Below are 12,332 nucleotides of genomic sequence, written 5' to 3' on the forward strand. Positions count from 1 at the left end.
TATCTATCTATCTATCTATCCATCTATCTATCTATCTATATACGCTTTGGATATTTTTTACCACCAGTTAATAAATAATATATATTTAGAAAACTACCATCCGTTAGCAAGATGTTATTTAAGGATATACATATCCACAGATCACATAAATATATAGTGAGACAAAAATACACAGTTCTTACACGTTTGACAAGATAAGTGGACTCTATTTATCGATAAACTCAGCTTTGGTTGAGATAAAGAGAAATTAGGATAAAGCATTGAGTTATTCTAATTCTAAAAAAAGAGTTAGTTTGCCTCTCTCAAATTTCTTTATTCAAATATTTCTTTACATTACGAGTAGAAATTCTAAAATAACTATGAATAAACAATATAATAATTTTAGAAAATTGCAATAAAATTAATTCAATCATTTTTTTGCCCCTTGTTCTAACTAACATAACCAAATATCATACTTTATCCCTTATTTTTTATCTAACATATTATTAAGATTTATCATCTTTTCCTAATCAAGCATACAAAAATAATAGGAGACCTTTTTTTTAGGCTTTTACAATTTAATTATATTTAATTTTTTTTTCATTTAGCATATAAAATTGAGTGAAGACGTTTTCTATAATCAATACATATTTTATAGTAATTAGATTATACACAATTTAGAAATAAAATTTAAAATACAAATTGAATTACAAAACCCTCCCCAACTTCTTTTTATCCCAAGAGCACCTTGCTATCTATTGGTCCTTATCCATTCATAGAGAAAACGACAAAAGATACAGCAGTACAGAAAAGCATCAAGCAGTCCAACAAACAGCTTTTAAATTTTCTAATGAGAGAAAAAGTGGAGAAAAGAAGGAAAAAAAAAGTATCTCTGTGGGGCCCCCTGGGGCAGTCATAGAGCAGTCAACGATGAGTTGCCACTTGCCAGCAATACCTCCAAACCAACGGTCACTTCGTTCATCAAATTGGTTTTCTTTTTTCTTGTTTTCTCAAAAGAGAAAGTGTTCATTACCCTTTTCTCCTCCTGCCAGTCAAATTTATAATATTTGGACGCCAGTAAATATTGATATTAATTTTTATTAGATTTTCATATCACTACTTATTACTTTTTATATTACTTTTTCATAATAATCCAAGAGTACCAAAATCGCAAGTACAGAACCAAAGATAATTTCATGTGCTCGAATGCTGTTTCCTTTTTAATTTATATAACTGGAGGAGTTCCTCCAAAAATGTTGTGAAAATGAGGCAATTGGCCGCATTGACTATATATAATACATGGACCAGTTAGATATAACTCACAATCAAAGTAAATTAAGCAAATAAACTTCCATCAGAACATAGAAAGGCACAAGTATTGATAGAAGCATACCAGACCCCACCATGTTCTGCATGGAAGCTCGTAAAAAAAATGAAGTAAATAACAACTACCAGTAGATGAAAGAATGGTGACTGTATCGAGAATTGTCATGAAGCTAGTGCTATTTCCTCCTCAACGAAAACAGGTCCTGTTAGACTAAGTTATTTGCATTCTTTGGCATCATTATCTGTGTACATTCATCTGGATTGCATCTAGCAGAGCATCTAATGCAGCTCTCCCAGTGTCGCTATCTAACCCACTGCAGAAAATTCTGTGCACCATCTTCAATTCTTCGATACTTGCCTTTCTAAGTAGTCCTCCAAGCACCTGCCGTACCTCTTCAAGTGATCTATTTTTACCTGTATGTAACATATCCTTCTCCAAGTTACTTGCCCCTGCTCTAGATAACCAGCTGTGAGTCTTATCTGAGCTCTCTGATTGGCCTTTATTCAATTCTGATCCATTGCTGGTAATTAAATTGCATGAAGGCTCTTTGAAATTATTGTTAGCTTCCATTGGTTCATAAATCACCGGTGCATCAATCTTTGCATCCCAGTACTCCCTGCATTGGTGTAATGGGTCGAGAGCCTCAATTACCTGTCAAGGCATTTGATCATTAGACGTATCGCTTGAATTAGCAACCTTTCATACAATCATCTCAAATGTATCAATAAAAAAAATTTCTAATGTTTCTTACAGTTGAAAAAAAACTCGTTCTTCCTACAATTAGTAGGACATGCATTTTTATCCGCAGCTAAAGATCAAATAAACTTGTATGCTTAATTTCTTTGCAAGAACTTAGTGACAACAGATACAGAGTAGCTTAATAATCTCAATATTGGTGGATTTCAGTCATATGGCTCCTACTCATAGCACAAAGACATTTTGTCCAAGGCAGAAATACCTGACTGATTGCGGGTGACAAAAACCCAAACATTTCAAGCCCGTCAATACTCCCTGCTGGCTGAAGTGAAGGAAGGTTCTTCTTTCCAAGGTCACAATGTTTGATTATCTCTTGATTCAGCCTCTCTCGTAACATGTCCCAACACTGCTCTGGAGAACAATGAAGGAAGATCTCCTCTTGCTTCTCTTCTACTGTAACCTGCCAATAACAAGAGTAAAGAAATATAGTGACAAATTGGAATTGCAAGAATCTAATAAACCAAAGAATTATGGAGTCCATAGAAGGTAGGATTTGAATTGAAAAGATATTACATTAATATCTATGATTTGACCTATTGTTCAGATGATAACAGATCATTCACTTTGCAGCATTTCAAACTCAGAATTACCACATTATAAGATTGACCAGGACAAGAAGTATAAAGTTTACAAACGGCCTTAAAAAAAGTTTTTATTGGCGTGTTTATTCATGACCTCATGCATCATAAAGGTGGATAAAAGACTGATTTGATCTTAAGATCTGACAAATGTTAAAGTAAATTTATAGACGCAATTGATAAGACTAGGCTCCCCTTTGTGTAAAGAACATGCATTCTGATAGGGAAGCATAGTTTTGGAATGGCATGTGCAAAACCAATCATGCCCATGGGATCTACTCATGTGCTTAGTGTCATTGGCTCAATGAACAATGATGATTTGCCACATCAATTATACAAGCGTGACTTTGTCAATGAAAAAAAAAGATGGCACTAAGACTAACAGTACTTATATTGATCATTGATTTGTGTGTGTTTCCGAAAATCTATTGAATAACATGTCCAGGAGATGGATATGGAAAAACATGATCATTTATAAAGACGTAACATTATATATAAACAGATTCACCTTGAAAAGAGGCCCAAGAACTCCGGCATCCAGTACTTCTGATATATAGTAACACAATTTGGTCGGATCAAGCACACTGAAGAACCTGACTCGGCTTCTGAATCCTGCAAAGATCAGATTTAATGTTTAACAAACTAAGGCGCGATTTGCATAAACTAATCTGAACTTCTGCACAACTCTATATACTTGATCAGCTATATGGCAGTGCAAACATACAACTCTCATATGTACCTTCTGGAAAGATGGCTTTCATGCTGGACCATTTTGTTCCGGGCTTTATTTTTCCAAAGTTAAGGGGCTCAATAGAATAATCTGACAACTGCTTAAACTTTTCTGTTTCATAACCAATTTGATTGATTAAATCAAACTGGCCTTTAACAGCATCAGCGAATCGGTTACTCTGATCCACTGAAATTGTAGATAAGTGTGACTGAAGTGGAAACTCAGCACCAAAAATCTTAACACTAGACTTACTGAGCCACTTGGTATCTCTATTGTGAGAGTGTTCAACACTTCTGTTGATAGAACTGATCCAGAGAACTGAATCAGGAGATTGTTTTTCATGACCACCGGCATCGATGCCCAAGGAACAAGAGGAATTTTCTTGTTTCATTATACCTGGATGCCATGCTTGTTCACCCCTGCAATCAAAAAATGTTAGATCTCTAGTCTTTGCTTCTCTGAATGATTGTTCCATCCTACAGAGAGGAAGCTGATTATGACCTCCTTCACAGTTTTTAACACCTTTTACTGACTGGCGTGAAATTTTGCATTGCCGTATATTGGCTTCTTCAGTTAGGATTCCACTTTCACTTTTACCATCAGCTTTACTGGCAGAAAATATTTCCTGCCCTTGGCAAATTTCAACTTCTGAATTGTTGTCATGGTCTGGCAGGCAAATCTGGCTCATACTAGGGTTCATATAATCAATTTCCAATGCATGACAACCACCATCCTGATCAGAAATGTACATAACTCCAACAGTGGGATCAATTATTTGGTTCTGCAATCTAGATTGACTTCTTTCCGAGTGCCTCAGTACATTAGTTTCGTTGGAGTCTCTTAATTTCTTCTGTTCTTCCAATGACAAATCCAGAGCAAATTCTAGATCATTCAATCCCCAGAACCGCACTGCATTCAAATCACCTTCTAGAGCTTTGATAAGTGTAGCTAGCTCTTCTATGTCATGACGAAAAAGGAAAAACCGTTTACTGGGATCGCACGAGCAAATCTGTTCTGCATGACTCAAACATGAAAAGCGATTCAAACAGTATTCACAACCAGCAGCAGATAAGTGTAGATCATAAAAGCATGAAGAACATTCTCTCTCGTTTGATAAATCAAAACTTCTATCCATCTTTCTAATCTGCGAAACACTAGGAAGACCTTCTCGTTTTTTCTGCTCCATCAGAACTCTTGCCTATCAAAAAGTAAAAAAGGAGACACTGATGAGAGAAAGAACTGCCGACTCCAACATGGTGAAAAATTGCAGGAATAAACTAACCTTGACAGCGTTGGTGAGTACTCCATCCTTCCCACATGCACTTTTCCATCTTAAGTTGTCAGAGTTGCTCCTTCCCAAAAAATGTAGGTCCCAGATTGCTCTCACTGCTTCTCTAGCAGCACCTAATAATAACTTGTCATGTGACACTGATGTCTTCCGGCATTGCTTACTATAAAGCTCAACAGCAAACTGCCCATGTGGCAACCAGTCCATCGGAGCAACATTCACAGCCTCAGCACAATTAAAACCACAATTGAAACCAGCATGGTATGCTCTTGGGAAAGTGAGAACGAATTCCCCAGATCTCTGAATGGCACGGTAAACAGGAACTCCCTCAGATTTTAGAACTGAAGGAGACAACTGCGTAACCTGCACCAATGGGTCAATGGGAGCAGGTTAGGAATATTCCCATTATATATCTAGAGACATATACTTGACTCATATGATACATTCTTAGATCATATATGACATGCCAATACACACTTTCAGAAAAACTAGCCTTGGGGGCTAAAATGATGCATGTCCATTACTCAAAACAAGTAATTAAAGAAAAGCATTGAGCCCTAGAGGCATCGGCCACAAGATCACTATTGTAAATTAAGAACCATTTACATTCTGCATTTTCAATCACCATAGAGAAAAAGCAAGCAGTTCATTCTGTTCTTGGCATTACATACCTTAACGATTACTCTTCTATTTTACTTGTCAATTCAACTGCTAATTTGTAAACAAGAGGTTACTTCATATCCTTTTCTATAGTTATGAGGCTTCAATAATTCTTATATATGCTTGAGGTGTTGAGCTGTTGAAGAAAAGCATTCTGTTATGCACTTTTGGCATTTAATGTTTCTATGGTAACTGGTAGGTACTTAAGAATGTCTCAAGGCTTACCTTGCTTATAATAGAAATCTATAGGATGCATTCTTATATGTGTAAAATACTAGCTTTACAAATGAATTTCATAATTCATACTTCAAAGCTCACAGTATGCCTGTATTTGAGGTTATTTGGCTCACTTAGAGAATTAACTTGCCAGCTCGTCAGCAAAGTTAACTTTCTCTCAAATCTAGAAAAAACAAACTATAAGAGTAAGTACATAATAAATGTATTTTTGGCTTGTGCTCAAGCTGCTCTGCAACAATTCATAATGCGAATATACTATGATTCATAATTCATGTGTTTCAGAAGATAGAGAGAAGAACCAGCAACCTAATGGAACAGTAAAAGATTTTTCAGAATCACGTAAAGCTTGACAATCAGATTATGACTAACAACATGAACAAAGGCTGCAAAAGAACACAAGATTTAAAGAGGAACAACTAGGAAAAGAGTTGAGAAAAATTACTAAAGAAATAAAATTAGAGTGATATCCTTTACTAGCTTCAGATTTGAAGAAAATTGTTACTAACATACAATAGCTTCGGTGCTGATAAGGTAATAGTTTCAAAAATTATAGAAAACACGAACATTGAAATAGATAAGGACTTACTTATTCATCAGGTTATTCTTTAATTTAGTGATCATATAAGAAATCAAATAAAATCCAAATTAGACAGGACTTACCAATTCGTGCAGCAAATCAGGTTGTTCTTCAAACAGATCCGGTAAATGCTTTCTCATGGCACTTTCAAAATTGATGGCTTCACTACCAGGAACACCATACCACACTTTTGGATCACCCCAATGCATATAGTTCATAGAGTAGAAGTGATGATCTTCTACGTGCTATTGTCAAACATAATTAAATTGCAGTAAGACATTTGCAGGCAAAATTATCACAAACAAATGCGATTTTCACATACGAGGAAAAAACAAGTAAAAGGAACAAATGAGAAGGTAAGCTTATTTGCAAGTAAAAAACTCATAATAATAACTTTCATTTTACATGAGGTAAGCTTCCACCTTCAAGGGTCTTCACATATTTAATACAGTCATCACCATATAACTGAACTAGGTTCTTGCTTCTTATTAGTTTAAAATAAAAAAGGAAAACTTATGCTTTGACTTTTCAGACAACTCTAAAAGTGGCAAAGGAGAAAGACTTTATGTATACTCACCCAACAAAATGATGAAAAACACATCCCTATGTATAGCCAAGGCACTAATACTCCAGAGATATCTCCGCTTTCAAACGAAAGAATAGAACCGGGGAGCCGTGGAAAATTATTTAAGTTCCAACCTGAGAACACATATGGATCTGAGGCTTTTCCATTTGTGGATGGTGCTTTAGGGAACCCACTACCAAATACTCCAGTTTCCAAATCAGCTCCATACATAACCTGCAATTGCATAAGTACATGAAAATGTTCAATGTCATCCACCCTGTAAAAGAAAGAAAAGAAGTGTTTTAAGTTTCTACAAATATCAGCTATTACCTTGACTTCATCTGTTGGCTGCTCGACTATCCGCCAATATTCCCCTTCAATTTCCTCAACAGATGGCTGGCACTTCTTTCCAGGATCCTCATTACTGGACGGTACATCATCAACTGCAGTTTTTCTTCCAAAATACTGCATCTTGAAGTTGTCAGCATATGCTTGGAATGTCTTAAGAGTAAAATCTGAACCGGATTGAAATCCAAACTTTTTATCTGTATCTAAAGTAGCATATTCATTGACTTCAGAATTGTGTGACCCACTGCATCTACGACTCAAACCAAACTTCGTACGCCTTTTTCTCTTCCTCTTCTTGTGGCAATCTTTTCTAGATCTCTTCCTCGTTGGCTCCCGATTTTGGAGCAAATCTACTTCTTGAACACGAGTTGAAAAAGTAGCAGCTTCCCAGAATCTCTTCTCTTTCAGAGGACAAGGAGGATTCCAGGAAGCAGGCGGAACTATTCGGCATATGCCATATTGTTCAGCTTTTTGACGTATGCTAGCAATGTAAGCGAGGGTATCACTGAACTCCTAAGAAAGAAAAGCGTTGTAAAACCAAAATCAGTTTAAAAATAACTGATGCTCAAGAAAAGAGCATTACACCATATGTCTAACATCTGACTATCATTTGACAAATACACTAAAAGGACAGCTTACCTCCCTTTTTTTTTTTTTTTTGAGAAAACAGCTTACCTCCTCACTAGGATAGAATACAGGAGCTTCTTTGATGAAAGGTCTGCATGCTTCTTCTGGACACCATCTTGCCGTCATCTGCTTTAAATTTAAGCACTATGGGGGGGCAAGTTAACCTTAGTGACGACAAGATTAATTCTTAAAACAATATGACTGACAGCCACAAACCTTTTGTACTTCAGAGCTACCAGAGCATTTGTCACCATCTTTCTTGGAATTTGTTGATAATTGCTTCTGTACAGCACAGCAAAATAAGATCTGATGCATCAAAAATTGTAATGGCCTGCTTCTTACAAATTGCTGAGCCATTTTATCACCATATTGTGTTTTGACTCTTCATCCAATAAAATTCATCCCAATTATATGGACATACATTTGATTAAAACAATATACTGTTTAACTTTGCTGATTAAGTAGCCTGGTTGGAATTGCATCAGTTTGATGCAATCTAATGGTAACTCAAGTTGCAAACACCGAAATAGCATGAAATAAATATATTTCTGTATAGCTTGTATGATATGTTATGTTTCCAACTTGTTACCATACATATAAGAAATCTGATATTTAATGGCACAGGATATGAATCCAAAGAAAATAGATGAAATGCGCTGGTAGCATGTGGAGATGATTACCAATCGAATGCAGTGCATCAGGATAAGGGACATACATATATATATAAACAATGAGAACAGGTCAATTTTTGTATAATAAGTACAAACCTTGGAGAATATTTCACAATCTGATTCCTCATCTGAGCTGCAATCTGTCCTGCTCCTGTATTTCGGAGAATGTCTAATGTTCATTTTATCACAGCTACCGTGTTGACTTGTGCAGCGTCTTATTTGTACTGCAGGTGTCACAGCAGCTTACACCTAAGCAACTAAAGCCGTATAGCGTGTTGCAGAATTCTGAACCACTCCTGGAGTTAGTTAAAGCCTACTAAATTAGTTCTGATAGTATCCAAAACAAGCATGCAACATGAGAGCCTAGGATGAAACTATTGTCTCTCATGGTAACTACTAAAATCTCAGCTTGCAACCATAATTAACTACCGGCAAAACTTACATGAAGTGATCAGCCAATCAGTTATATACTTACATTATAACCAAACCTGTTCAGCCAATATAGTTACCATGCACGTGCACAAGCAGATCAAGACAATCATCCAATGTACTTCATAGTTCAGAAAACAAGACAACAATGAATGGCACATGACGCCAATGTCTTCCTATCATTGTCATATGTTAATAAAAAAGGAAATGGTCAAGGTTTAGTCTAGTGAGAGCCTCTATGAGAAAAGTGTATGGAATATCTGACTTACCAAGAGGAGATGCATAGGAAAGTAAAGTCTCAATCATATAGTACATGAAAGAAAGTATTGGGTTACTAATTGATCAGGCCTGTCATCAGGGTTGAAAGATTAAACCAGCACTTCAGCTCCTTCCTTAAAACATAACTAACATGTTTCTTTTAGCCACAGTTTCATATTTTCTTAACTGGAATCATAATGTTTCAGGCCCTTCCTTTGTAAGATTTGACATGTTTTCTTGCCCAAATCCTATTGATCCAATTTCAAGTCAATATTAATAGAGCCAAGAAAATCCAGAAAGCTCTACATTGCAATATTTCTGGAAATATCCCGTTACCTTCTTCAGTATAAGCAAGCTCCTCTAAGTCATTGCAAGAACATCACAAAGATGACAATGTTGAGAAAATTAGATGCATTTTCTAGTGGTGGTTCAGTCTTATTCCTGTACTTTGCGGTAGCTAAAGCCTTCCAAAATTTACAATTCCATATGGGTAAGGGTTCCTACCACTAGTAAGAGAATCGTCGATAACAAACAAAATGCACTGCCTGCTGACATATAGAAATTCATTAAGAAGTTAACCTAAAATATCTAAAATATTTTAACCCACGAAATCAAATTCTACGTGTGATATGCCCTATGATAAAACAAAGTTACAAAATCATATTATAACAGAAACCAGACTGCACAGAGTTGAAGAAAGAAACATGAACACAATTTCACAGAATATCATATCTTAAAACAAACCCTAAATCCACTTCACCTTTTAACAAGCATAGAAAACAAATCCAACTCACCACATTAGTAAAATTCACTTCAAGGAAAAGGCATTCCAGACTTACATAACCCACAAAAGATGAAAAAACAGACAGTTGGCACCAAAGATCAGCAATCCAAGACTTGGGTTTTCACCAAACCAATCCATCAAGAATCCTTACAAACGGAAAAGGAGACCAAAACAATGGGAGACAGATGAAACATTATGGATTAACTAAAGCAATACTAAGCTACAGATCTAATACCCAACTCAACATCGAAAGCAATTAAACCCACCAAGCCAAAGGTGCAGACGAAGAACAGCATGAAGAATATATTCGTATGAATATTTCTAAATCCATAAGGAAAGAAACAGTATTACCTATTTCACGTAATTCGCTAATTTGGAGGTCCCAATGGCCCGGGAGATCAAATTTGAAGCACGGATGCCAAAGAAGATACCTAAACTAAGGGAACTGAAGGAAGAAAAATTAACGAGTTTTTGTCCGACGGACGGAGGAATTCCTGTTCGTTTCCTTAAATACCAATTCTTGATAGAAGTTGGAATCTTTGAAACCGATTAAAACTCTTTCTTTTTCTTTTCTTTTCTTTTTTTCAGCTTAGGGAAAAAGGAGGGGTCTAAACGAACGCGAAGCAGGGACTTTAACCGAAACCTAAACTACCTGGGAATGATGGTATCTATAGTTACCCCTCCTTGTCTCCAAATTTACGAAAACACCATCCTGAGATTTGTTCCTCTGCGGTGGTCTAAGATTCGTTGCCGAATTGACGGCGGTGACACCAAAATAATTCCATAATCTTTTTATGGTGTATAAATATAAAGTAGTGGTATTTAATTATGTAATGAACGAGCTTCTTAAGATGACAACAGTACCCTCTAAAAAAAAAAACGTATGATTTATTTGTGCCACAATTTCTTTTAGGCCAGCCCATATGAAAAAAAGGTTATACAAGACCCAAAACTTAGCGAATAATGATAGCATAGCCAAAAATTACATTATATTAAGCCAAAATGCACACAAAATATAGCAAAATAAACACTGCTCAAGTCGCTAAACCAGCCAGGAGCACGCCTTTAGAAATAATAATAATAATAAATCAATGAGCTAAATTAATTTTACTATTAATTTTACTTATAATTAGCTTAAAGTTATTTCCAACAATTTGCACTTAGCCTCCCTGTGTGCGTTTTCAAATACGGATAGTGCATAGCTTAAAATAATAAATCCTACACGACCCATTAACTCAATAAACTCTCACTCTCTCCCTGCCGACTCCTTTTTCATCAGCTGCTACGAAGCCCTGCCTATCTCCATCTTTCCTCTCTCACTCCCAAGCACCGAGAAGATGGAGGAGATCTCCGAGGTGGCCGCCGGAGAATAAAAGGACACCGGTGAAGCATATTCCGCTGATCATAAAGCTCGAGGAGGTCGCCCTCACCGTCGGAGAGGAAGACGAGGATGTTCACCTCGATCTGTGAGTCACTCCTACATCTCTGTCCATCAGCCGCTTTAAGGTTCCATTTTTATAATCTCTATCCTCTTTCTTAATCTCACTGCCTTTATTCTTAGGAAGGCGAAGCTTTACTGGCACGACAAGGAAGGAAAACCAATTGAAGGGGAGGGGAATCGGGAATGTGAAGCTTCTTAAGCACAAAAAGTGAGTAGAAAAGTTGGTTGGTTATGAAGATAGGCTATTAAGATCTGTCCACTGTCCATCCTTTTGATCTATTTTGCACTTTTTTTGGAGCTTAGAGATTGCTTAGTTTGTTCGTTCTTATTCTAAGTATGGAATGTAAAGAGTGTCTTATGACGAAAACATTGAGATCTGCTATGAGTCTATAATTCGCTTTGAGATCCGATTTAGATACTATCAATATCGGTATCCGTTAAAAGATATGATCCTTGTTATATTTATATTCATATTCATTTAGTTAGCATATAAGTTTAATTTTATTATACATCTAATATCTATATTTAAAGTAAAATAATATAGACCCGAATATGAATTAAGCATTATTCAATCAGGTTTTATTTTCTTAGTGTCATATTTTTTTCCGCCCTAGTACACTTTAGGAATATAGACAATTCTAAAATATATATTTTTATTTATTATTTTTAAAAATAATAAGGTATTTATTTTTAGAATAACTATTTATATGTTCATTTATATTTAGAAAGAGGCGTATAATAATTATTTTCGATACGATATAAAATAAAGAAAAAGATTAAAAAAAATTTGGTCTTTATAAAATTACTATAAATATTCTTTAATTTAATATAAAATAAATTAATGAAAGATATCAATGATAAATTAATAATTAGTTTAGTGTGTGGTATAATATATAATCTTAATAAATAGTATTTATATCAAAGAATAGAACTATTATTTTGAAATAATAGGTTATAGTCTAAAATAAGAAAAAATTTAGTTTTTGAAGTGAATGACAATTTATATTTGAATAACATTTTTACGCTAGCGGTGGTATGCAAACTTGTGCCACATCCAAGAATAATTATCTCATCATC

General features: G+C 35.4%; 1 protein-coding gene across 2 annotated transcripts; it reads right to left on the bottom strand.

Moving 5' to 3' along the window:
* Positions 1-1,171: 1,171 nt before the first annotated feature.
* LOC140785360 (lysine-specific demethylase JMJ18-like) lies at positions 1,172-10,428 on the bottom strand. 2 transcript variants are annotated; one of them, XM_073133231.1, is made up of 12 exons: positions 10,166-10,428; positions 8,440-8,639; positions 7,889-7,954; positions 7,721-7,816; positions 7,028-7,558; positions 6,710-6,931; positions 6,216-6,377; positions 4,653-5,021; positions 3,380-4,568; positions 3,149-3,252; positions 2,265-2,462; positions 1,172-1,957 (listed from the first exon to the last, which is right to left on the bottom strand). In XM_073133231.1, exons 2-12 carry the CDS (start codon positions 8,521-8,523, stop codon positions 1,544-1,546), a joined length of 3,435 nt encoding a protein of 1,144 aa, XP_072989332.1. In that variant the 5' UTR covers positions 8,524-8,639; positions 10,166-10,428; the 3' UTR covers positions 1,172-1,543. The 2 variants fall into 2 exon arrangements, with proteins under 2 accessions (XP_072989332.1, XP_072989333.1); XM_073133232.1 differs by having other exon boundaries at positions 7,721-7,798; positions 10,166-10,401.
* Positions 10,429-12,332: the final 1,904 nt, after the last annotated feature.

This window comes from Typha latifolia, chromosome 3 (assembly GCF_019914945.1).
Source record: "Typha latifolia isolate L0001 chromosome 3, TyphaL0001v2, whole genome shotgun sequence".
Classification (NCBI taxonomy): domain Eukaryota; kingdom Viridiplantae; phylum Streptophyta; class Magnoliopsida; order Poales; family Typhaceae; genus Typha; species Typha latifolia.